The following is a 27379-nucleotide window of genomic DNA, read 5'->3' as shown; positions in this document are numbered from 1 at the left end:
TCAGTAAGTGATGGACAACTGATCTCTTCTAGAGACCAGGGCTCACTTGATTTGCTTTTAAAATAAACATGTATAAGAGGTTCTTAAGACTCTGTGCTCAACCTTGAAAAACACTCCCACACCAAAGAAACAGGCAAGAAGAATAAAAACAGGGCTTTCAAGGAGACAGAAGCCAAGCAATAAGGGTTGAGTGGCTAAACTGGAGCCAGGGAAATGTGACCACCTCACTTCTTAATTTAGAAATCTAAATCCCCTACAGAATTCTGTCCAGCTAGATGGAAATAACCCTGACGTGATGGGAAGAGTCCACGGTTTACATCTACTAGTCCAGAGAAACTTCAATCTGACAATCTGAAATGATACATACCCAGAAACAAAAGAAATTAAATTCATCAGCTACTGATTCAGTGAGGCTCACATCAAGTGACCTGGGCTCTGCTTAGGGCTGCTTCAGCTTGGAAGAACTGGAATCAACATGGTATCATTACTTTTCTGTCCTTAATACCAATGCCATGCATATTAGCCTCCTGGGGTCCTCCACAAACTCAATCTTTTTTTTTTCCTCCATGTTTCTCAGGCTTACAACTACATACTTCCATGGGGGTTTTCACTAAGTTCTATGTAATTATGCTAAGCATATTTTAATTGTACAGAAGTATAAAATGAAATCTTAAAACTGCAATACATCTTAAAATAAGTTCACTTCCATCTTTCACTTTGGTTCACCCACATTATACTCTGGCCCAAAGACTGAAGTGACTGATTTTTTTTTTCAAATGTTATCCTTAGGAAATAGCCTTGTTGGGGACCAAGTGTTCCAAGCAAAATATAAGGGGACAGCACATTTATGGCAAAGGAGGAGGACTGTACTGGGGGTTCTGCTAAGACCATACAGCTCAACACAGAATCTTTAAGGACTGGTATGCCTGTCCAAATCTTTATCACACCATAGCTACAGCATCAATGCTGTGAGTCACTTTACTGTGGTACAAGCTCTACAATTTCTTCTAAAAAGTTGATGATATACATCTCCAGTTGAGGGGCAAAAATCCTGAACAAGAGACTTACCTTAATGCTTCTTTGAAATGGAAACTCTTATTTTAAAAGATTTGTAATGTCAAATCTTGAAAAAGATAACCATCAGTGGTAAACTTCTGACTACTTTTTTATTCATGAAGAAAACTACTGGTTGCCTGTCCAATAGTTCCGTGTTTCCCTTGTTTAACTAAGAAAGCTGATGGCCTTTCTGCAAAGGATCTCTGTTCACATCTAGCATTTTCTCAGCCAAATCGGACAGCCTCCAGGAGAGCTGTTGATACTGAGATTTGGTTGGGCAAAGGCTTCCAACTCAGAGGAGTAGTACACTCTTAAGGGTGGGGAAAAACTTTTTCTGGAAATACCCTGGCTTCCAACCAATCAACCCTGTCTTCTCGCAGCAGGTTTTTCTTTAAATTATGCTCTATACTTTTCTTCTCAATATCAGCTGGACACATTTCTGAATAAACATCTCTGTGGAGTGCACTACAGAGCTGAGCATTCTTCCTAAGGCAGGGGAGAATTCCTGCTGCCTCCCTCCACACAGTCTGCTTGCACTCCAGGCATGGCAGCTATGAACAAGACGAAATGACTTTGCAGAAAATTAACACCACCACTTGCAGTTTGGATAAGACCTCTTTTTCCAAGTCAACTGCTGGGAAAGCCAGCGGAGCACAGACTCACTGGAGAAGAGATACGGGTTTGGACACAGGATGTGGCGATGCAAACAAAGGGAGGAAGCCATGAAGGAAGATGTACAATAAGATGTTTAGACAACCTGTTCGTGCACTTATTTTGCTGCATAAGAGTTAAATTTCAGAACTCTCCAGTTCGAAAATTGCCCCCCAAAAGAAAAATATTCACAAGGCAAAGAGCATGTCCATTTCGAGAAAACAGAATTATATCTGAAGCTGAATACATTTTCCCTTTTTCAAAAATATGCACATAGATATATATTAAAAAAGTAAAAAAGAGCTAGAAGGCAGTATTATATAAGCAAGGATAATGGTGTTTATCTCTCTTGTGTTGATTAAATGTCGTTTATTGTCTTCTAAAGTTGTCTAAAATTTTTTGCAATGAAATCGAATTATTTTTGTAGTAAGAGAAAAACCCAAGACAGAAGACTATGCCAATAATCATGAAATAACAGGATGAATCTATTGATACAAATACTCAAAGGCCTTTCTAGCTGATTAGGGACTAATTTGGGGAGAACTGGATTGTTCTTTCTGTTTAAAGTACTATTAACATGTATTTATATGTCCTAAAATAGTAACATTTGAAGAAGAGGAAAGGAGAAGGTAGCTCTTAAGAGGGTGGCATCTGAAACACAGGGAAGTATGTCTGAAATTAAACAGCTAGATAGTGACTGAATTTGACATTTATCATGTCTGCATCCTTTTAGGTATTAAGATTCAAGCTCAGTGGAAAAGCAACTCCAAGTTTATAGCTTTGGTCACTTTCTAACGAGTTATTTTTGGCTACAGGCACTTGCCTGTCACAAAAATTAGTCATGTTACATGGAGACAGTTGGGGGCAGGGTCCATTTGAATGAATGACTCATACGTTTTCTATGGACAACCCAAAAAATTCTTTCCAAGGATACAAGAACAGGGAATACTTAAACCCTCATAGAATTACATACAAAAGTCAGCAGAGCCAGGTGCTACACAAATGGAAAGGTCAATGACAGTTTTGCCATATGATCTATATCCAGAAGTGGTAACACACATTGGTCAAGTTAAAGTAATGGAAAAGCAGTTCCCCTCCCAGCTCACAGCTTTTCATGAGTAATTTCATAGCTATACACCCCATGAATCACTCGACAAGCACACACTCTCCAAAGTGTCAACAAGTTAATTCAGGGCACAAGCCTTCAATGGCATGAAGTCTAACTGCTGGGTGAAACAAACTCATTCAGGGTGAGATGATCCAGTTTAGTCAGTTCCTGAGCATTTATTCCTCTTCCCTGTTTCCCAGCTTCTAATCATTTCACAGCTCACAAATGTCCTTCTCAGAGAAAGGAAGTGAAATTCAAACCAATCAATTTAGTTCCTTGTTAGCATTTTTAGCCAAAGTATGTGAGAACCGGAAATAAAAGTGAGGTTTTGGTGTTCTCCACTGACTTTAATTATCCTTGTGTATCCTTGTTCCCACTACCATGTACAGATGAAAACAAGAACCTTTAACAATTGGGAGATAAATCGGTCTTGGGATTTTAGAATCTTTCCTAATCCATCTGTCAGAGACCTCTCCTTGGGCTAATTACAAGTCACTGAATGTCCAGCACCATCAAGAACAATTTTAAGTCACTGAAGATTTGGTAATCAAAAAGTAACTGAGGGACTGAAAACGTAGCTGCAGGGTTTCAAATATTTTGAAAGTTCAATAGTCTCTGTTAGAGGTAGTTTTCTGCTCTGTTCAGATGTATCAGACCTTAGACCCATTTGGCAGATGTGAAAGAGTGACATCCAAGGATCATTCTATTTGTATACACTGGACTGGTCTGCTTTGTGACTAACTATTACTTCCAACAGCATGAGATCTTTAACCACCCATGGGGAGAAAAGGCTTGATCTGTAGCATCTGCCAACTTCCTTGGTGTAAATTTTCCCACCATAGTCAACTGTTGTCACTGAGTAACTGGGAAGAAATGAGCAGAAGCATACCATTATATAACCTTTCCACCTCACAACAGACGTAAATAACCTTTAGAGCATAGATAACAGTAAAATGTAGTCAAATAATTAGGAAGTGATGACGTTTGGGTATTTATTACCTTTGTTTTTAACATAAGCTACATTTTATTTAAGTATAATAAAATTTGATAATTGTCCCCTATGAGTTGGCAGAGATGAGGTTTGGCAACACCCCTTTAAATCGGCCCGAAGACTTACCAAGAACACATGCTCGAATATCTGTGTAGGGCTATCCATCTGACCAAGGATCACTATCATTTCATTATCTATAAATTCCTTGAATTCTCGCAAGTTGCACACCATTTGCATTTCCAGTTCAGTTCGTATCTGAAACAGAGATGACATAACTGTACTAATCTCTGAATGGTCCCTCTGGACTTTCAATCGATCACCATTTCCAACCCCTCCTCCTATTATTAATCTACCTCTAGCCTTGAACAATGAGGACTCAAGGTCTCTTACCTCTTTTGATGTGATATTCTCCAAATCCTTTTGCATCATAATCTCCCTTAATCTGGTTTTAATTAGCCTCTCTGTCCGCTCACGTTCAGTTGGTCTGAGAAGAGAGAAATGGTGATTTTTCTTAGGTAGGAAATTGACCAAGTTAATGAATGTGTCATTTGATTATGTTTCCAAATTGTCAGGCTTTTCCTTTTGTTATTCTTAAATTTATATTCTGGAGGCAGGGAAAAAAGAAATTGATATTTTAAGTTTCTTTTCAGAATGTATAGAATGTAACAGGGAGAAATTATTACTTGAAGAGACTGTACATGTCTAAAAGCCCATAAATACATTCATGTATAAAGATCCAAGAAGGAGTAAAGACAAATAGGCTACACTGAGTATAGTACTTTAATGGACGACCATTTCCATCAAGTAACCTTCAGCACCGCTTGTTGAGCTAGAAAACCAAGCTGGGTATGACCTACTATGGAACTGCATCTTTTGTAGCTTAAAAATGCCACCCAGTGCTGATCATTTGTTGCTATGACTGGGAAAGAGAGAAGAGTGATTTCTGCTTTCTTCAATGAAGCAAATTCTCTTCCAAAATGAATTTCAAGAATTAACTACCTAGAGTACCCTATCCAAAATATTTTCCTTTTTCACAAAAGCTCTTGCAGTATTTCTGTGAAATTATTATCCCCATTTTACAGATAAAGGAAATAAACAACTGAGAGGTTAAATGCTATGCCAACCGTCACTTACGATGGCAAGAGAACCAGAACTCTTTGCCCAGCTTAACACTCTACCTGCAGGATAATGCTGCTTCCATTAGTCTTCCAACTCTCTTAAAAATAAAAACTTCCCTTGGAACTTTATTATGAAATCAAACTAGGAGGCTGATTCTCCAGTTACTAGAAAGATACTGGTTCAACATAACTGGATGTTTCTCTCTAAAAGCATTATTCCTTAAGATGCAGCATCTGAGTGGGGCTCACAGGGAGCTCTTTCTGCCTCTGCCTTCCCTCCTACCTACTCAAGAAGGTATCCATTCTGAACTTCCTTATTTGGAGATGGAAATGGACTAAGCCTTCAGGCATCCTGCCTGCCTTTGCTGCCTACAGCCTTATCACTGGCTGCAAAAATAGCTTCAGTATAATCTCCAAAGATGGATGCTCTGAGCCCACAACCTTGGGGTTCCCTACCACTTGGACTCTTAAGTTTTTCATGAACCCCGCAGAGTATAGCTAACACCTATGCCATTCCTCTGTCAATCAGCTCAAGCACCCTAGTCTTGACCAGGAATAAAATGCTTAACCATGCTCCCCACCACTTTTCCTAGACGTAGTTAATGGTAGAGAGTTACACATTTCAGTCTATTAAAAATAAACACTGGTCTTAAAAAAAACAAATTGTAGCACCTGAGTGCAATGGGTTCGATTCCCTAGTTTAGCAGCCTTTCTCCCAATCCTTCACACTTATTGGGGCAGAGTGTTTGGGAGCAAATACACCTGGGTGTTTTTTCTTTTACATTTTTTTTGCTTGTTTTGTGTTCTTAAATTTTGGCTTTAGTTATTTTTGCTGCTCGTGGGCTTTTTCCAGTTGTGGCAAGCAAGGGCTACTCTCTAGTTGTGGTGTGAGGGCGTCTCATTGCAGCGGCTTCTCTTGTTGCAGAGCACAGGCTCAGTAGTTGTGGCGCATGGGTTTAGCTGCTGCATGGTATGTGGGATTAAATCTGTGTCCCCTGCATTGTCAGGCAGATTCTTAACCACTAGACCACCAGGGGAAGTCCACACCCGGGTTTTAACCCCAGCCCTGCTACTTACTATTTATATGACCTGAACAAATTTCTTTCTTTCACTGAGCCTGGTTTCCTTTTCTATAAAATAAGAACAGTAATACTCTCTGTCTCATGAGGTTTTTATGAGAATTAAATGAGATACTATGGATGAAGTGCCTAGTATAACATTTGACCTACACCAGAGGCACCATATACCTATGTTCCCTTCTCAACCTTCCTTGGATTTCATAATATAAACTTTATTCACAGTGGAGCACTTAAGTCCATTTTGGCATACATTCTCTGTATCCTCAGCATTCTTTTTAAGGCTCTTCTAGTCAACTTGGGAAAGAAGAGGGAATGGAAAAGGCATTATATCACAAACATACTTTCTCCCTCAATTTCACTAAAGAAAAATTTGGAAAATACATATATACAGAAAGAAGATAAAAATCACTGAAAATCCTTCTATCATTATTAGTACTCTGACCTACAGCTCTGTCTCTTTTACTATAGACAGACACTTGTTTACTAAACGTATCTTAAAACTGTGGTTATATTGTACATACGAAGAATTAACATTTGATGGGTCTTTACCATGTGCCAGTGACTATAATTTACATATTTATTTATTTATTTTTGCTCAAGGATAGAGAGAGATTGGAGAAGGCAATGGCAACCCACTCCAGTACTCTTGCCTGGAAAATCCCATAGATGGAGGAGCCTGGTGGGCTGCAGTCTATGGGGTCGCTAAGAGTCGGACATGACTAAGTGACTTCACTTTTACTTTTCACTTACATGCACTGGAGAAGGAAATGGCAACCCACTCCAGTGTTCTTGCCTGGAGAATCCCAGGGACGGGGGAGCCTTGTGGGCTGCCGTCTACGGGGTCGCACAGAGTTGGACACGACTGAAGCGACTTAGCAGAGAGAGATTATGGGCAATTTCATTTTCTTCCTTTTTTGGGGCTGTAATTTTCAAATTCTCTCTAATAAAATCAGGAAAAATGAAAAGAAAGGTTTTCTCTCTCTGATTCAAAGTGTCTGTTTATAAACCAGATGAGACGTCCGTTCCTCTGACACCCATCAACCAGTCATAAAGAGTAAATCAATAACACTGCTCATGTGGACTTTGCTGGCAATCAGTGGTTAAGATTCTGAGCTTCTACCCCAGGGAACTAAGATCCTGCAAGCTGTGTGCCATGTCCAAAACAACAACAACAAAACAAAATAGAAAAACCAAAACCAAAACAACAATAAAACATGGCCCCCAATTCTGAAGGCCATACTATGCTTATCTTTTTAGTCACTGTGGAATCTTGAAGGGACTAGAGCTACCAGTACTAACTGACCCTCGTACCAATCATATCCTACACAGAAAAGTTTCCACTTTTTTAATGACTATTCCCTGCACACGATTTTTGGAAATTTCACTTTTTTCTAGTAAAAAAAGCATTTCTTATCAAAATTAAGCCTTTAAAAAAATCATGCACTGCTTAGGTGTCACTTCCGGAATCTGAAGGCAAAGGGGTGTAAGATCCTTTTAGTAAGTCGCTACTCTTCTTTCCCAGATGTAGAAAATACCTTGGAGGTGAAGAAAGATCAATTCAGAGCAAAATAAACATCCTGATTAATTACGAAAGCAGGAACTAGGTATGAAAAATTTTCATAAGTTTCAACACACAGACCTAACTAAAAGGAAATAAACATCAGCTTCAACTTAGGTCTTTATCCAATTCACAGCACAGCAGGGAGATTTAATAAAAAATCTACAGACCTGATAAGTCAAATGTGGGGCTAAAACACAAATTATAAAATGTATTTTAAAAAATCTTAACAGAAATCAGTTAAAATGTCAGTATTCTTTTAAATTGACTGGAAACGTTTTCTGAAGTGTTTAGAAACATCTGCGCTAAAGCTTCTCAATGTCATTAACTTGCTTAGCAAATGCTTCTTTTATAGATAATGCAAAGACAAGAGCTCAGCCGAACTCCTTTAAACTCAAATTTCCAATTAGTGGAATCGGAATTAATGGGATTTTATGGTACTGCAGTCCTTAACTGTGGAGACTCCGCTGTGCTCAGGTGTGAGACTCTTTAGGTCTTTACATACAACAGAAAGAACAGGGTTCTTTGTGTGGCAGATGTGTAGTGTCAACAATGACTAGTATCACTCTTAAGGTTCATTCCCTAAGAGGAGAGATAAGGGAGCAACATGTTGCTTCCAAACCCCTGAGAACCTAACAGAGGGGACATCTGGGATCCCCAGCAAGATGACTTACATGTCTGTGAAGAGAGCAGGAGAGTCAGGTCGGTGGGACTGTACATCCTGCATAGCATTCCATTCGTTGACCGAGGACTGGTCTGAGTTGATATGGCTCTCATAGTAACTCACCCAGGTGAGAAACAGGCTGCCAGGGTAGTAGTTATGCATTCTGGCCACTTCACAAGCCTTGTGTAAACTCTGCAGTGCAGACCTGAAAGATAGGCTGGGAAGTGAGACTGGAGACCTGTGGGGATACCTAAAGGCCAGTAATCCATGTATACCCCAAACTCTGCCAATTTTAAAATCTTACAGAATTGGGCCTCTGGAGAATCTACTGCTTGGAAATCAAGATTCTCTGATTCTGATTATAATAATACTATATTATCTATTCATAGCAATCAACTAGACAGTTCTTGCTGAAAAATATGATGCATTATAAAGGTGGTGGTGGGGTGGAGGGGAACTGACAACCTACCAGTGGAAAATAGGTCCAAGTACCTGTGGAGCTCACCATGAGCTCACAATATATACAGTTAGACATTTGTTGCTGTTGTTGTTTAGTTGGTAAGTCATGTCCAACTCTTTTGTGACCCCCATGGACTATAGCCCACCAGGTTACTCTGTTCATGGGATTTTCCAGGCAAGAATACTGGAGTGGGTTGCCATTTCCTTCACCAGGGGATCTTTCCAACCTAGGGACTGAACCCACGTCTCCTGCATCTCCTGCATTGGCAGGTGGATTCTTTACTGCTGAGCTACCAGGGAGGCCAAGTTAGATATAGTTATGGTTTTATACAGCTATAATTGGAACCATGCTATGGCCCGTATCACTAGAGAACTCAAAAGATCTACTTCATTTACTACACAAAGATTTGTTTCTCTTGGCACAGGGTCACGTAGAGCATATATTCCCTATAATTCTTAGAGGTTCCACAAAGATCACACAGACAGATGTCCCTAAGCTTTGAGGACAAGTCCTTCTATGTCCAGGATGTGCTGCTCTAGTGACGTTTGTCATTCTTGCTGCCTTAGTCCCCTAGTCACTTTAAGCCATTTATTCATACCCTTGAGCTACTTTCTAAGAACAGCTCTGGTTATTCTGTGACTAATTAGATCTCTGACTCCAAATCTAGGAACTCAAGAAAGGTAAACAAAACTGAAAAATATTGTTTTGGTTATATACTTGGGAAAAACTTGAGCCAGAAATGCTAGGAAGTTAGTTACCCCAAAGCAGGCATCTTTCTATGTTTTTGTTTACTGATGTATCTCAAGAGCCTAAAAGAATGCCTTCTTTAAAAACAAAGCAAAACAAAACGCCTTCTAGTTCAAAGTTAAAATTTGTTGAATGAAATGCCTTATTAACTATAAATTAATATCTCTTTCCTAAGGGAAAAGGACATTATGAGAGAACTCTGTGGCCAATCTATTTATATCCTTTGCTTAAAAATGCCTTTTTACTGTTTCTTCTTTCATAACAAATATGATCATGCTCATTTTAGAAAATGTAGGGACCTGAGGTAAAAGGCAGGAATATCCTATAATCTGACCATCCAGAAATAACAACTGTTAAGTTTTTAGTATAGATCTTTCCAGTCTGTTTGTCTCTGCAGAGATCTAAAATAAAGACATGATCATATTCTGCATACCATTTAGTTTGTTCTTTTACTTTATACTTTGTTGTCAACATTTTTGCACGTCAATAAATGTTCAACTAGATAATTTTCAATGGCTGCATATTTAGAATCATGGATGTACTGGAATTTAATTGATTCCTAGTTTTTTTAGACATTTAAAAATTGCTTTCGATTTTTTTGATACTATTAGAACAACTGATAAAGATTCTTAACAGTTAAAAATCTGCACACACCCTTGATTATTACCTCAGGATATATTCTTGGAAGCAGAATCACTATGTCAAAGGGTATACAAAATGGTAAATTGTACTGGCAAATCACTCTCCAGAAAGATCACTCCAGTTTATCTTCCCATCAGTGAGGCTATGACAGTGCTGTTTCTTGAATCCTTGTCAACCTCATATAATGTACATTAAAAAATAAAATTATGACCAATTTTGATTGGGAAAACATGCCAGTCCATTTCTACTAGGGAATTAGATTTTCTCCAAAGAACAAAATCACAGAATCTTTTAAAATGCTTCCTTTTACTCAAACTAAGCCAAATTCTGAGAGTTGGGCTGGGAAGAAAGCTGAGCGCCGAAGAATTGATGCTTTTGAACTGTGGGGTTGGAGAAGACTCTTGAGAGTCCCTTGGACTGCAAGGAGATCCAATCAGTCCATTCTAAAGGAGATCAGTCCTGGGTATTCTTTGGAAGGAATGATGCTAAAGCTGAAACTCCAGTACTTTGGCCACCTCATGCAAAGAGTTGACTCATTGGAAAAGACCCTGATGCTGGGAGGGATTGGGGGCAGGAGGAGAAGGGGACGACAGAAGATGAGATGGCTGGATGGCATCACCGACTGGATGGACGTGAGTTTGAGTGAACTCCGGGAGTTGGTGATGGACAGGGAGGCCTGAAGTACTGTGAATCATGGGGTCGGCAAAGAGTCGGACACGACTGAGCGACTGAACTGAACTGAAGCCGAATTCTCAGCAAATTTTAGTTTCATTACACAGATTCAAGTCTCTAGTCACCCGCAGGCTCAGCAGGTAAAGAATCCACCGGCAGTGTAGGAGACGTGCGGGTTGGGAAGATACCCTGGAGGAGGAAATGGCAACCCACTCCAGCATTCTTGCCTGGGAAATCCCATGGACAGAAGAGCCTGGCAGGCTACAGCACAAGGGGCCACAAAAAGTGTTGGACACGACTGAGCATGAACACATATTCTAAAGTAAAAGCCAGCTTAGTGCAACATACAGGATATTCAATGCATGTTTTCTTCATCCAGGAAACACATGCTTCAAAAGCATATGCCACAAGTATTTGGTACAAGAACCCTAAAACACATTCAAGGCACAGCCACCTTGTATTTCAGCTGTGTACAGGAGAGAGAGGCTATAGTAACCACCTTCCTGTGAAGGAAACACCTGGTTTAAACGCTGCTTTGATTCACACATCATCTACTAGGGTTTTTTGTTTTCCTGTGACTTTCAGTTCACTACTCCCCATGTGGTACACCAAAAAAAGTTTATTCTGCAATAAGCTAACAGAGCTAGGACTAGTCGGTCTACTTTAAAACATCAAAGCTTGAACTACTTGAATCCTAAAGAATTAAGACTGCTTTGTATCCCTCCCCAAAATATAGCTGAGAACACTGCATTTATGGGACTTAGGCTGTTGGGTTTTGTTTGGTACAGGTCAGATGCTTTTTTTTTCCCCTTCAAACTTTAAATGTTTTATTTTGTACTGGGGTACAGCTGATGAACAATGTTGTGGTAGCTTCAGGTGAGTAGTAAAGGGCCTCAGCCATACATATACATGTATCCATTCTTCCCCAAGCCCCTCTCCCATCCAGGCTGGCACATAACATTGAGTAGAATTTCATGTGCTATACAATAGGTTCTTGTCATTTATCCATTTTGAATACAGCAGTGTGTAACTGCAGGTCAGTTGCTTTTAACTGAATCTTAGTCAAAAGAGGTTATGAGTTTTTCTATGAGAAATTTATCACTGAAATATGGCCTAAAACTAAAAATTGGTCTAAACACATGACCTGAAACTCTGTCCTATCTCAATTACTGTATGAGGTGATAAGATTTAATTGTTCAGTGGACTCTCTTTTAGGACTGCACCCACTTCAAGCCTATCAATCCAGTTATTCAGGGGTAAGTGATCTCCCTGGAGTCTTTTTCAGGCTCCTTTATTTCTCCTTTGGCTTGCATTCTGCCCATTCTGCTCCTCATGGGGACTTCCACTACAGAACAGGCAACTGAACAAGGGACTGAAATTCGAATCCCTGACCGGGGGATGACTCTGAATCTTAAGAATCACATCACTCCCTGCTTATATTGGATCATTTTTCTAGATAATCCAGAACAAGAGAAAAAGAGTCTATTCTGTCTAAATGTAAGAGATACTCGTAGGCCAGTTATGTGACCTCTCTCACCCATCATAAAGAGCTAATAATATTATTCTGGGGAGTTGGTGTGATGATTAGATGTAATCCTTATGTAGAGCACTCAATGCCTGACACACACAGTAAGTAACCCCAGAAGTGTCAGTACATCAGCTGATGGGTTATTAACAACTACAGTGTTTTTTCTAGAATTTATGTGCATTATATAAATAGTGTAACAAACAGCTGCCAACAATTTAAATGGAAACATTGATATATAATGTAACTCCATCACTGCTATACCTGATTTCCTGAAGAAAGGGGAAATTAATGCACAGTCATGAATGTTCTAGATGCAGCTCTAGATGGCTACCAACTAACTGAGTCAATGTGTCCCTATAAAGCTCAGATCCGACTGGCTATGGATTCACTTGTTCACCAATGCTGAAGGCCTTCCATCGTGATCATTTGAAAACTGAACTTCTAGGACATCTTTAACTATCATGGCCACACAAACAAATCACACAATATCCTATACACACAAACAGATCACTGGACATTTTCATAAAGAACTGTTCCATTTCAAATACAATTTCTCATAAAATACTGTTTCAGTAACATATTAAAAAAAACTTTTGTAGAGATATTAAAAGTCCTCTTACCACATTGCCTGCACAGATACAGGTTTGAATATGTGAACTCTGTTATCTGTCGAGACGCTGAACCCACTAAGGAAAACAGAATGAAACAAAAATCCGTTAAGTGAGAGTAGGTTATTTCAGTTGTGAGTTTTCAAGGTTGTTTCCTAGGCTAGCAACCGCTGGCTCAGTAGAAGGTATCAAGTACTTTGTGCAGAAGTTAACTGGAGTAGGACTTGACTGAAAAGTCCTTCAACAAACTGTCTGATTTTATCTACCAAGCAACATGAGTGGACTCCCACGTTGGAGTGAGGGAATTACATACCATTTCCCAGCTGTAGCTATGGACAAACTGTTCTGCTGTATATTTCTACTTGGAAGTCTTGCGGGTTCTTAGTAAACCTGACCCCGGTATTATAAACTGGAGCAAACATCTTGGTCTCTTGGGGACAAATTCTAAAAACACCAGGAGGTGGGGGTGGGGAGTCACTGGAAAGAACTGGCACAGAAATGGGTTATACTGTAGGCTGACAGCTGGCAGAGGCAGTGAGAGGTTATTTGAAACAGAACATATCATCCTCCGGGAGAGCATTGCAACAGTCCCACATGCTCAGACTAAAGAGTGAGCCAACAGACTAGCTCGTCTTTGTTTGGATTCTTACCATAGTCAGCCCAGAAGAACAGAAGTGAGAGGTTCTGGCAAGTTGTATTTTTACTCTACTTTACAAAACAGGAGTTTAAAAGGACTCGCTGAGCTGCTGATATGACAGTTCAGTTGGGTACAATGGGCCTCCCATTCAGCTGAATGAATGGGCACTAAGATGGAACCCCACCCCTTGGCTTTCTGTAGGAGAATAAAAAGGGAAAGCTCTTACCCATCACCATCCAAATGGATTAGGGTGTCACTCCAGAGAGGCAGGACTAAACCCATGGTACAAGTGCTACTGCAAGACAAGAAATAATCCGTAAGTTACTTTCTATTACCCTAGGAAGCAGTTCTTTTTTTAACTCTTTCACCACAAAGGATAAGTCCCTAAGTTCTAAATTCTAACATAGGTGGAGAAATTTCTAACATATTACAATGAATCCAATGTATGTGCCAGAAGCTGTTTTAAATAGGTGTTTAAACAGTTAGTTAGGTACTTATATTAGTATCTGTTATATAACTAACTATATTTGTTAGTTAGATACTTATATATTTAACAAAGAAAACTTAACTGACTCAGCTTCCTGTATTGCTGTCTTGCCAATGGCCGCTATCTGAAAAGACCAGGTGATGGCTGATGCGCTACTGGCAGGGCTCAGCCCAAGATTACAGCTCCCAAGTCAACTCTAAGAATTATTTCTAATACCAAGAACTACTGCTGGTTACTGCAGATCTCTGAATGTGATTTGCTCAATTTTAATTCCGAGGTTTACATAGATTTATTAAATGCCAGAATATACTCAGTAGTCTAAAAGGGAAAAGTAATTGTTGATGGCTTAGAGAGACAAAATAGGCACACTGCCATTTAAATGAATAAAACAGTGCTTGGTGGCTATGCACTGAAACAGCACTGCTGAAATACAGAGTGAACAGGACTCTCAACAACCAACAAAGGGGTAGCTCTAGGATCGTATGTTAAAATATTGTTTAAATTACACACTATTCCAGGAAGGAAATTAGTTTTAAGTTAGTGGAACAGGCTTGAATAGGAAACCATGGACTCCTGATTGAGTCTCTACCACACCACTTCTCTGGACAACTATAATTACCTTAGACTTCTGTCACTTCTCCTTAAGGCTGCCATAAGCCATTTTCCCTTCAATCTAGTCTCCCAAAGGCTCCCACACTCTCTCCCTGCCAATATATCTAGAAATGCAGCATGATATAGGAGAAAGAACACTGGATGTAGGAGATGGAACAGTGAAGGATGGTTAAGAACACAGGCTCTGGTGTCAGAGGGGCTCTGGAATCTGGATTCTGACATTAATCGTATAATTAACTGTGTTGTGCTCCAGTTTCCTATCTGTAAAACTGGGATAAAAAATACCTTCTTTACTGGGCTGTTTTGAAGATTAAATTAGATAACACACCAAAAAAAAAAAGTGTGCAATAGTGCCTAAACGTAACAACTACCATTTATTGAGCAGTTAGTTATACTATGTCAAAAGATCTGAACCTAATCTCCTTCAGTATTTCAATTCCTTTTGACATGTTATTTAACCCTTCTTAGCCTTAATTTCTTCATCTTAAAATGCAGGTACCAAAGCCTGAACCTCATAGGGTTATCATAAAAATCTAACATAAAGTGAAAAATAAAAAAATATATATATATATGTTTTTTTTTTTAATATATGTTTTTTAAAAAAATACGGAACACTTCATGAAATTGCGTGTCATCCTTGCTCAGGGACCATGCTAATCTTCTCTGTATCGTTCCAATATTAGTATATGTGCTGCCGAAACGAGCACTAAAGTGAAAAAAGAAATTTAAGTGAAAAATACATATGACCATGTTGTCATGTAAAACAAATGTTGAATATAAATCTGTAGTGGGTGCTCTAATAAAACGGAGACTGATTTTGGCAGGGCAGGGAGGGGGACATCATGATAATGCATTAAGAACAATACAGGGAACGTGGAACTTCCATCGCTGGAGTCACTGCAGGGCTAAGGGAGGCCGTCCCCTCGTTGGGCTGCATCTAATGTGCACCGCACTTGCTGGCCTGTATTGCTCACAACGCCACTAGTGATTCCAGAGTAGGAGATTCAGATCAAGATTGAACAGCTGATGCACACTGTAACCTCGGGCCTGAACTCCTGAACAGCTCTTGTGCCAGGCCCTGGAGGGAGGAAGACAGCTCTACCACTGTTTTTGTTGAATAGATGAGATGGGTGCAGAGAAAACCTGTTTTGAAAATGGCTTCTCAAGGTTGAGTGAGTTTTTAGAGTAAGTTTTTTTTTTTTTTTTAAGCAAATGCTTAACTAGGTCCTAGCAACAAGTATATGAAGGGTCAATAGCTTAGTGAGAAATCGAGAAATTAAGTAACTAAACCAGGTATCAAAGGTTCAAAGGAGTGTGATCCATGGGCTCGTGACCGGACACCAGTTAAACTTTAGACAAGTGACAATGATATGCAGGAACCAAACATCACATTTTCTGCTTGTATTCAGGTTAGAATGTGTTTTTACATTAAGGAGTAGATTCATCACATGACAGGAAAGAGAGGCCTGAATTAGGCACATCTAGTATTTTTATCTAGTTTATCTTGAGTCACATGCGATTTTCTCCATTAAAATATAGTTACTTCTTTTAATAGATACTCATCTCATTAAAAAATATTTATTGAGTACCTCCATGTACCAGACATTTCAAGGTATTGGTGGAATGAGGAAAAATTAAAACATTATAAAGCTCTTTTATAACTTGAAATATGCATCAAATGCAATTTGGAAATTAAAGCTATACTTTTTATTAAAAAATTTATTACATAAACTGTAACACAATACTTAAAGATCTTATAAAGAGGCTAAATAAATTGGCTGTAATAGATTTTGAAAATCCTTTGAATGAACATGTCATAAACATTCTGGGTTCCACTCTGGTTTAATACTGTTCTGAAACATTAACTTTTTGTATTCTCAGATACAAAAGGATACAGGTTCCTTAAACAGCAACTGAGACAGAAATGATACTAGATTACCTGAGCAATGGTATTCTGAAGTAGGTAGCATTTTTCTTACTATTTAAGCTCATTCAAACAGAGGGTGTAGGGGAATAATTCATAATATCAAATTTACCAAACCGAATTAAAACTAGTTTCTCTAGCTTTTCTTATCACATTTTGTCTTCCGTAAATGAAAATTTTCTTTTGTTGGTCAGATATGATTCAGGCAGGACTATTACCAAAGACAGATGCAGTTTACTGAGGATAAATTACTGGACACTCACATTAATAAGCATTCTTTATGATTTCTGGGGATGTTCAGAACAAAGTGAGAGAGAGAGAGCGTTGGACACCTGACCCCTCACACTCTGGGTCAGAAGAATCTGCAGCTGTCGCCTCTCTCTCGGGCAAGACGCAAATGATGTGTCACCCAGTTCCAGTTCCTGTTTTATGGGACTTCCAAAGGAGTGCTCAGGGAGAACCAAAGAAAGGAAGTAAGGTGGAGAGCAGCACTGTCCACCTGATCTTTCTGTGACGATGGAAATGTTCTGTTCAACACGCAAGCCACAAGCCACATAGAGCTAGAGCGTGTGAAATGTGGCTAGTCGTGGCAGAGGAACTGAAAGTTTAGTTTTATTTAATTTTATTTAAATAGTTACGATGTGATTAGTGGCTATCATACTAGACAGTACAGATCTAGAAAGATAAAAACCCAAGGCAGAGGTTTTAAAATACTAATGAATGTCGGCAAGATAGGTATTCTTACAGGATGAATACATCTTGAAAGATCTGCTGCTTAGCTAACAGAAGAGGTTAAAACCGGGCAGGAGAAAAAGCTTCCTAAATGTGGTTTTCAATCCTGTGTAATTTCAGGGTATTACAATTAAAGGCTGTAAGTGGTACACAAGGCAACGACTCTGGCCCTGTGATCCTGGTGAACCCACAAATCATTTTCAGGCTGACTGCTATGTTCAAGCTCAGGTAAACACTAGTTCGAAAATCTTTCTGGTGACAGTGTGATTTTTTTTTCCCCTCCTTCCAACATCAGGACAATGAGAAGAGCTCTCAGTCTTCTTTGTTCTCTGTGGCTAAATTCTCCCAGCCTGGGTCACACCCCTAGCTACTCCACAATTGCACTCTAGTCCTGAACCAGGAAGTCCACGCTTTGAGACATCTGGCAGGATTTCCTGAGGCTTATTATCTACAGTGCAAAGATCTGCTTAGCAGCCACATTCCACAGTCTTCCTAAGATTTCTCCAGAAAAAGTGGGAAGATAAAAAAAGAAAGCGACAAACCTTCAGGGCACAAAGGAGCCAGGTTCTGTGTGATATCTTTAATCTTAGGATGTAAAGTGCTGCTAAAGTCAAAGGTGAATATTATAAAAGGTTCTGTTTTGAGTTTTAGAAATCATCCTTCCCCCCTTCTTTCTAACTCAGAAGAAGAAAAAAGGAAGTGTGACATCTGACAGAAGCAAGGTGTAAGGCCATGGATGTAAGAGACGAGAATTAAAGTGGGCTCTCTTTGCCCCCAGAACCTACTGGTACAAAATCACAAAGGATGTGTGCCCCAGAATCACCAAGTGAGTCATTATGGCTTAAAATAAAGTGGATTGCAAAGAAAAGCCTTTTTTTTTTTTCCTCCTTGGAGACAGAACTTTAAACCATTTTCTTTATATCATTACCACCTAAAGATGAGAGTAAGGAACAGTGGTAAATCAGGGACACATAACCAAAGACATCAGTAAACAATTCTGTCTCTAAAGATTGTGTGTCTAAGATACTTTTGATGTTCTCTAGTTTTACACACGGAACGTTTTAGAGGTAGAACTGCATAAGATGTTCCTGTGATAACTCAAAAGGTAACTGGAGTAGGTGGTTTAAAAAGAGGTTATCCCATCCTCCCATTTGAGGTATCATACCTGTCATTAGAGGAGAAATCCATTCCTAGGACGATGCTTTCTTCAGTGTCTTGTCTACCATTAGTTGAAACCACTACCATATAGCGTGTTCGATTCTGGTAAGTACTTTCTAGTCTTACAGCCTGGAAATTAAGAAATTTACAAGATCAATTTAAGATCATTCAACCCTTTTTATATCACCATTTTAAAGTATACTCAGGGAGACAGCAGAGCCATAGTTAGGAGACCTAAATTTAAATTCCAACTCATGTATTAACTACGAAGCCTTCAGTAAGTTATTTGGAAGGGATATAATAACAGGTATTCTGCTGGGTTATAAGAATCATATGAAATAATGCATGTGAAGTACAGTGCTTGGCATATACTAAATGCTCAATAAACATTTGCTGTCAGGATAATTTATAATAGTAACAATTACCCTGGCATGTTCTATTGACCTAAGAGTGGAACGTGATCTGTGACTCACAGATCCAAGTCCCACCAACAATTATAATAGGAAGCAAAGCTTAATATCCCAGAGGAGTATGCTCTATTGAACTCTTACAGATTATGCACTATAAGATTTTCTTGTTTCAAATATCAGAAGTTTATATTATTTTTGTCAAAATTACGCTATTTTAAAAGGGCCTTCACAAAATTCAAATATGCACATGGTCTTGGATTACATTAAGAGCTTACTGTCAGCATGATAAGGGCCTTGTTAGTTATACCTTTTTCTTAAATATCTGGAGTAAGAGGACATGATGCCCAAGTTTTACTTTAAGATCTTCCAACAGTGGGAAGCAACAAGATATTCTCCAGTAGGTGAATGGATAGATTATGGTACACCCAGATAATGGAACATTCAGTTCAGTTCAGTTCAGTCGCTTAGTTGTGTCCGACTCTTTGTGACCTCATGAATTGCACTGTCCATCACCAACTCCCGGAGTTTAACCAAACTCATGTCCATCGAGTCGGTGATGCCATCCAGCCATCTCATCCTCTGTCGTCCCCTTCTCCTCCTGCCCCCTCCCTCCCAGCATCAGGGTCTTTTCCAATGAGTCAACTCTTCGCATGAGGTGGCCAAAATATTGGAGTTTCAGCCTCAGCATCATTCCTTCCAAAGAACACCCAGGACTGATCTGCTTTAGGATGGACTGGTTGGATCTCCTTGCAGTCCAAGGGACTCTCAAGAGTCTTCTCCAACACCACAGTTCAAAAGCATCAATTCTTTGGCGTTCAGCTTTCTTCACAGTCCAACTCTCACATCCATACACGACTACTGGAAAAACCATAGCCTTGACTAGATGGATCTTTGTTGGCAAAGTAATGTCTCTACTTTTCAATATGCTATCTAGGTTGGTCATAACTTTCCTTCCAAGGAGTAAGCATTACTCAGTGTTAAAAAGAAAGGAGCTGTCAAGCCATGAAAAGACATGGAGGAATCTTACATGCACATTACTAAGGCAAAGAAGCCAACAAGAAGAGCCTAGATATCTACTGTATGGTTCCAGCTCTATGACATTCTGGAAAAGGTAAAACTATGGAGTCAGTAAAAAGATCAGTGGTTGCCAGAGGTTAGAGGGGCACTAAGGATTTTTAGGGCAGTGAAATAACTCTGTTATGATACTAAAGTGGTGGACTACACGTCACTATATATTTGTCAAAACCTGTAAAATGTACAACACCCAAGGGTGAACTCTTATGTAAACCACGGACTTTGATAATAACGATGTGTCAGTGCAGGTCCATCAATTGTAATCAGCTCTTGTGGGAGACAGTAATAATGGAGAAGGCTATGCATGAGGGGGAATAGAAGGTGTGTGGAAAGTCTCTGTACCTTCTGCTCAATTTTACTGTGAACTTAAAACTGTTCTAAAAAATAAAGTCTACTAAAAAAATTTGCTTAGAGGGTAGGTCTTCTGCTAATTGTCGCCATCATCATCATTGTAAGGAGGAGGAAGAAGATGGAAGGAGGGAGGGTTGGAGGGAACTTTTATTTATTTTTGGCCACACTGCACAGCATGTGGGATCTTAGTTGCCCAACCAGGGATTGAACCCATGTCCCCTGCATTGGAAAGCAGATTCTTAACCACTGGCCCACCAGGGAAGTCTCTGGAGGAAACAATCAGAGTTGATGAATATGTCCATAGCATAGCCTGTGGTGATGGTCTCACGGGCAAAGAAAAAAAAAAAAAGAGCCATCAAATGACCCACTTAGTAAGGCAGAGGTAAGGCGCTCCTGGCTGTCTTTCTGCCTCCACTCTGACTCTCCGATGAAAAGCTACCTGTGAGCACAGACACCAGAGTAGCTACATTAAGCTTGTTTCTGGTAAGAGCTCATATACCAAGAATGTAATTCCCACCATTCTGACTCCATGTAGCAGGTAGAGAGCTGTACTGCTGACTTTTATGTTCCATGAAATAACAGAACATTTCAAACCAAATTCACCTGTGAGAAGTTAAGAGGTAACTAATATTTAGACCGACAAAGGTCTAGTCCCATGGGCTTAGATCGAGTGAGCATTATACACACAGAGTAATGGGCAGTAGCAGATGCACATGAGGACTGGGAGGCAGCGTAGACGCTGAGATTCTAGAAACACTACACAAAATATTAAATTAACCAAACACCTGGCGCAAGTAAACTAGAATTTCTAATAAACAAGGTCTCAGGTATTATTACATACCTAGATACTATTATATATCTAAACCTGGGCCTGTTTTGGCAAGCCCTAACTGTTCAGTTTCCTGAATATGTATGTTAGAGGCCTTTTTTGCTGTCAAAGCTCTGAAGATTTCTGGAAAGGCTCACATGCAGATGGGGACAACTGAACTGTGCTTCTGGTCATTTATTTACAACTTCTACATCTACTAGTGGGGACTGACTAGCTAAGCGGAAGCCAGTACAAGTAAAAACAAACAAACAAACTCCATAAACATTACCTATTATGTAAGTTACCAGGCCAAGTTAGCAAGTTTGTGATATTCAAATAAAACATTAGTTGTGTTTCTTTTACAAATGAGGTGTGTATTTGTTTATCTATGTGTCTATTTAAAATATAAAGAGCATTTCAAATGTTTGGCCCTCCCTTGTTTTGTCTAACCATAACAGAAGATCCTAAACCTAATGGGAAAGGTCTCAGTCATCTCACTCTGATTTAGGCTTGAGTTACTAGCTTCCCTAGTGGCTCACTGGTAAAGGATCCGCCTGCCAATGCAGGAGATATGGGTTCAGTCCCTGGGCTGCGACGATCTCCTGGAGAACGAAATGGGAACTCATTCCAGTATTCTTGCCTGGGAAATTCTACAGACATAGAAGCCTAGTGGGCTACAGTCCATGGGGTCACAAAAGAGTTGGACATGACTTAGCGACTAAACAACAACAACTGGCACATCACGGATTCACTCCATTTTCAGCTTCTTAGATGGAAGAACTGCACTTAGAGGTCTTGGGATTTGATCATGGCCCTCTACATGGTACCTACAGCTATTACTAAATTTTTACTAAGCAGAAATGGAGCTTTAATCAGGGAGTCAGGAAGCCATCATGTTAATTTAATACCTATGTCCTAACTAGAAGGATAAGATTAAATTTTTTTTATAATTATAATTTTTTTTGCAAAGCCTCAAGTCAACTTGAGGCCTCAAAATTCCCTGTAAGCTTCAAGATTCTAGATTAAGGAATTAAATTAAAATGTAAGAGCCACAGGATAAAGAAAAGCCTAATACCCACCCTGGTTTGAGATCTATTTCACTCCTCTGTTAGAGGGAATTTAACAATATTTAATAATTGAATTCATCAAGCCAATCAGAGAAATATAATTAAAAATAGCATTTTGCAGATAATACTGTAATATTAGAACTGGTTGCAATTCCAGTATTTCCTCAGTTTCCAGAACTTCCATGGAATAGATAGCCTGAATAAGACAATGACTAGAATGCATTTGATTAACTGAAGCTCTCATTGAAAAGGATACTACCGAGGCTTACTCTAATTACCCAAATAAAATAGCATTTTGGATTTTAAAAGGTGGCAGCAATAGCAACTGAGAAAAGTACTCTAAGAAAGTCCCTTTACTGCTAAATTTGGAATCCTAATACAAGTTTCAGGAGAACCAGATCCAGCAATGCTAGGTCTGAGAAGTCATCTCAGACACTTTTTGAGAGATAAGAACCCCACTGTTCTTAAAGCTCATCTATCAAAGAATGTTAAAACTTCCCTCATTAAAATGTTTTATCTGATTACAAGCAGTTCAAGAACTGATACAATAACTTCCCTCCTCAGCATCATCCAAGTTAGGAAATACCCCTCCTGAAGCCTACGGTGCACCCTTAATCTCTTTCCCCCAAGTCTTACACCACGCCCCTGCATGCCGTGTTTACCCGGAGGGAAGCCACATATAAAGTCCCAACGCCTAGACATGCAGCTCACCCAGTCCGTCAGAAAGAAAGGTTTCAAAACTATGTAAATATTAATTTCTAGCCAAAAGAACAAAGCAAAGTTAATATCTAAAATTAAAATAGACTTCAGATGTGACGCTAATAGACCAAAGAACACTGTCTTCAAAAGAATAGAGCTTGACGGAGTCTCTGGATTTTATTATTTTTAAAAGTCTCTATGAAATTCTTAAAAAATAAAAAAAACAACTCTAGGACTTATATTGGTGTAGTCATTAAAAGCAGGTTTATTTACTGACATGGAAAGATACCCACAGGAAAGTGTGATGAAAGCAGGTTATAAAACATTTATATTTTTAGCTTTCTATTTCAAAAAAGAAAAAAAAAAGGCATTATCTGACATGACACACTTTTTTTCTTTTCATTTCTGAGCTCAGATCAAGTGTAGAAAACTTAACAGTTATAAAGATCAGTAATAATGCATTTTTTATCATTGCTCAGAACTGAGCAGCCTTTCAAACCTATACTGCCCCTCCCCCAAGTCTCGTCAACCATTGACAAGTCTTCTGTGATCCACTGTCACCTTTATAAGCACACACAACCTAGAAATAAGTTTTAAATTACTTTATACTTTTGCTTGTCAGCACTACAGAGATCATGCTTTAGGTGGACTGCAAGGTTTTCTGACACTGAAATGTGGCTGTTTTCATCACTGGCCCAGTTCAGGAAGAGCAGATTGCAGAGCATCAGACACATTGTTGCTGTTCAGTTGCCAAGTCCAGTTCCACTCTCTGTGACCCCATGAACTGCAGCACGCCAAGATTCCCTGTCCTTCACCATCTCCCTGAGTTTGCTCAAACTCATGTCCACTGAGTTAGTGATGCCATCCAACCATCTCATCCTCTGTCACCCCCTTCTCCTCTTGCCCTCAATCTTTCCCAGCATCAGGGTCTTTTATAGTGGATCAGCTCTTCGCATCAGGTGGCCAAAGCATTGGAGCTTCAGTGTTAGCATCAGTCCTTCCACATACTCTTACACATACACTTAAGACTAGAAGGATACTCATCCAAACACTAAGAATGATTTTCTTGGGGTACAGGATACAAAGTGCTTTTTTTACTCTGTTCTTTATGAATTTCTGTACTGTCTGATTAAAGACAAAACATTTTCTTTTTGGAAAAAAAAATTAATGTACTATATAACAAAACCAAAAAACTCATTTTCTTAAATTCTCCTGCAAATTACTCAAAGACGCCTTCTAGTAGTACCTTGCCAGAACCTCAGTTCTAGTTAAAAACATTAGCTAATGTTACTTTAAATGTTAGGAAAGTTCTTAATTTCCTAGTCTATTTTTTTTAATTAAATGGGTCTTTGATAATCTGTTAAGAGTACTATAAAACCACTGTCTTCATTTTATCAGCTACAGTTTTCCTAAGTACTAAATTTAATGCTTAAGACTGTATTTACAATGCAGAGCTTTCCTGGAGGAAAAATTAGTTTAGTCCTATTTTCAATGCTAAAGCAAAATGTGAGATTTAGTGCCTCTATTTGTTGTTGAATTATTCAAAAAATAAAAGCAGTACTTTCAGTTGACTAGCAAACTTTTAACCTTATGCACAATCCCCAGGATGAGAGTTTCAGCATTTCAAATTTAACTCAAAACAAAGGGCTTTGCTTTGAGTCTACAAATACTTCTTTCAGTTAGAAAAGTGCTAATTTGTCCAAAGTCACACAATGTATTCACTCATTTTCTTGAAGATGACTCACTCAATAATCTGAAACATAATGACTATGTGTTTGCAACAATTGAAAACAACTGCTGTAAAATGGCTTATCACTTGAACTCTGAATTCATTCAAAGGCTTCAGTTACATTTTTTGAATTTATACTTTATAAATGTAAAGCAGCTGAAGCTGCATATTTTAGCAGCAAAGAAAAAAAATTAATTGCCAATTCAGCCTTCCTAACTGCTCCCTTATGCTTTCTCAAGTCTCTTGTGGTTGAAATTATTTTAACATTTAGAGGTGCAATCCCAACTCTGGAATTTTATTAATGAGAAGAAGATAAAGTGAGTGATCGATCTCAGCTTTAGCTCTACCAAAGCTCACAATTTTTGGAAACGATCCACAAATTTCTATTTTCAATACATGCAAGTGACTGTTATGGATTTTAGATGGGTTGTTCTCAAAGTGTGATTCCTGGACCAGCAGCATCAGCAATACTTGAAAACTTGCTAAAAACATAAATATTACTGCCTCCCTCTCCCCAAATCAAACTCTTCAGGTGGAGTCCAGCAAACGGCAGTTTAACAAGCTCTGCAGGTGATTCTGATGTACTCTGAAGTTTGAGCATCACTGCTTCAGAATGTGTGAGTTATGGTCAGTAACTCACAAACTCGTGCTCAGCAAGTCTTGGATCATCAAATTATTTCACATCATTTCAGATTAGCTCACATCCCCGATTACATTCTAAGCTCTTTGCTGATGTCATTCTTCTTTTCTAGTCCACATAGTTCCCAGCACTGTGCTGGGACATAAAAACGACTGTTTAATGTTTGCTATCTTAGCCTTTTGAAGAAGAAAGTTATAATAATACCACTAACTTACCAGCCTGATGTTGTCTTCTGGGCGAAGTAGTATGAACATTGCTTGGAGATGCTGTTGGAGATCACCTGGTGAAATTTACAAAACAAAGGATAATTATTCTCCATTGTAATGTTGAGAGAAAGAATTCCTTCTACCCTAATAACTTGTGTAAAAGAAAGTTCTGGTTCACTGAGGGGCTCTAATTAGACAGAGAAACTGAGCGTCTTTATATGAATGGTGGACTGCATCTCCATACATTCACTTTTCAATTTATACTACATTAAAATGCGCTTTGTGTTTGTCCGAGCTGCACTTGAGACCAATCACAGTTTTGTACTATGACTGAGGCTGATGAGAGTGATGGGCAGAGAAAGCACTGGCTGTGTTTTCAGGGCCACAGAAGGTGGAACTGAGGGAATCTTGAAACTGAGGTATATGGTATGTAGTGTTAGAATCATCCCTAACTTAAAAAAAGCTAACCATTTTGCCATTCCTATTTTTGTAACTGTAATATTCAGCTGTAAAAATCATAATTAAAAAGATTTTTAGATTCCCCCCGGAATAATGTCAACAGTTAAAAATGATTTCCACATTAGTAGCTGATATTAAAGAGACAGTATTCATTAAATAGGCTTCCCAGATGGTGCAAAGGTAAAGAATCCACCTGCCAATGCAGGAGATGCAGGTTCGGTCCTCAGGTTGGGAAGATCCCCTGGAAGAGAAAGTGACAACTCACTCCAGTATTCTTGCCTGAAAAGTTCTATGGGCAGAGGAGCCTGGAGGGCTACAGTCCATAAGAGTTGGACATGACTGAGCAACTGAGCACGCACTTATTAAATACATCAACTCTTGGGAATTCCCTGGTGGTCCAGTGGTTAGACTCTGTGCGTTCATTGCTGAGGGCATGGGTTCAAAACTTGGTCAGGAACTAAGATCTTGCAAGCCACATGGCATGGCCAAAAAAAAAAAAAAAGAAAAATGCATGTGTGTGTATATAAATACAGCAAATCTCAAGGGATATAAATTCTAGTGAACATATCATTAGGTGCTTTAAAATGGCCCATCATTATTTCAATCTTCACTAGTTTTTATACGTTCTATAAAACTAAGTTGAAATTTCTTTGTATCAAACTAGTATAGATTTCCTCACATTCCCTACTATACTAGCAAATCTGAAGCTTCGGCTGTGTGCCAGTCGCTCAGTCGTATCCGACTCTTTGCAACCCCATGAACTGCAGCCTGTTCCAGGCTCCTCTGTCCATGGAATTCTCCAGGCAAGAATACTGGAGTGGGTAGCCATTCCCTTCTCCAGGCGATCTTCCCGACCAAGGGATTGAACTCGGGTCTCCTGCATTACAGACAGATTCTTGACTGTCTGAACCACCAGGGAAGCTTTGGCCAGTAAGAGATAATTAGATAACGTGCTGTCATAAATGAAGACAATGAGAGAACAAAAAAACTTCATTCCTGCCCAACCCTTTTTTGAGAGTCTAAAGTGACTAACGCAGCTGCATGATCACAGATGCCAGTGTAACCTGTTCTCACACTGGTCTTGGAATCTCCATACATACTTTTCCTCTAGGTAACTTCATAGCTGTTAATTATGAGATGAAATACTGATATGTGCAAGAAGTGGAGAGAGATAGGAAGAACAAAAAGTAGGCTGGCAAACAGTTGTCTGTCCTGTGGTACTTGCGGGATGGGATCTTAGGTTCCCTGACTAGGGATGGAACCCAGACCTTCAGCAGTGAAAACGCAGAATCCTCACCACTAGACCACCAGGGAATTCCCCTATTTTGTTCTCTTAAAGAATAGTTTTTTTGCCTTTTCCCTCCATTTTACTGCTGGCTTCTTTACTTCTTCTATTGAAGAACCTTTCAACTTTCAGAATTAAAAAGAAGAGTCATTATGTTTACCCAGGTTCATTCTGTTATACTTCAAACCCAGAGACACAATATAAGTCTCATGTGCAAGA

The 27379-nt window shown here is 39.1% G+C and overlaps 1 protein-coding gene and 3 non-coding genes across 8 annotated transcripts in view; all 4 read right to left on the bottom strand.

Annotated features, from left to right (window-relative positions):
• Positions 1 to 27379, bottom strand: part of SSH2 (slingshot protein phosphatase 2) — a 246769-nt gene that overhangs the window by 29064 nt on the left and 190326 nt on the right. For 4 of the 5 annotated variants that reach the window (XM_055577066.1, XM_055577063.1, XM_055577065.1 and 1 more), the window contains 7 exons: positions 25426 to 25490; positions 18440 to 18561; positions 13746 to 13814; positions 12895 to 12960; positions 8236 to 8430; positions 4197 to 4290; positions 3933 to 4061 (listed from right to left, as the gene is read on the bottom strand). In XM_055577066.1, the coding sequence (XP_055433041.1) occupies positions 3933 to 4061; positions 4197 to 4290; positions 8236 to 8430; positions 12895 to 12960; positions 13746 to 13814; positions 18440 to 18561; positions 25426 to 25490 (740 nt within the window). The remainder of the gene's footprint in view (positions 1 to 3932; positions 4062 to 4196; positions 4291 to 8235; positions 8431 to 12894; positions 12961 to 13745; positions 13815 to 18439; positions 18562 to 25425; positions 25491 to 27379) is intronic. The other variant, XM_055577064.1, reaches the window with a different exon arrangement.
• Positions 15219 to 15325, bottom strand: LOC129651854 (U6 spliceosomal RNA). The gene has a single exon (XR_008714361.1). It is a non-coding gene; the product is annotated as a U6 spliceosomal RNA (small nuclear RNA).
• LOC129651944 (small nucleolar RNA U2-30) lies at positions 23248 to 23318 on the bottom strand. The gene has a single exon (XR_008714434.1). It is a non-coding gene; the product is annotated as a small nucleolar RNA U2-30 (small nucleolar RNA).
• Positions 23458 to 23537, bottom strand: LOC129651947 (small nucleolar RNA U2-19). The gene has a single exon (XR_008714437.1). It is a non-coding gene; the product is annotated as a small nucleolar RNA U2-19 (small nucleolar RNA).

Source organism: Bubalus kerabau, chromosome 4 (assembly GCF_029407905.1).
Source record: "Bubalus kerabau isolate K-KA32 ecotype Philippines breed swamp buffalo chromosome 4, PCC_UOA_SB_1v2, whole genome shotgun sequence".
Taxonomy (NCBI): Eukaryota; Metazoa; Chordata; class Mammalia; order Artiodactyla; family Bovidae; genus Bubalus; species Bubalus kerabau.
This window is presented reverse-complemented; position numbering and strand designations above follow the sequence as displayed.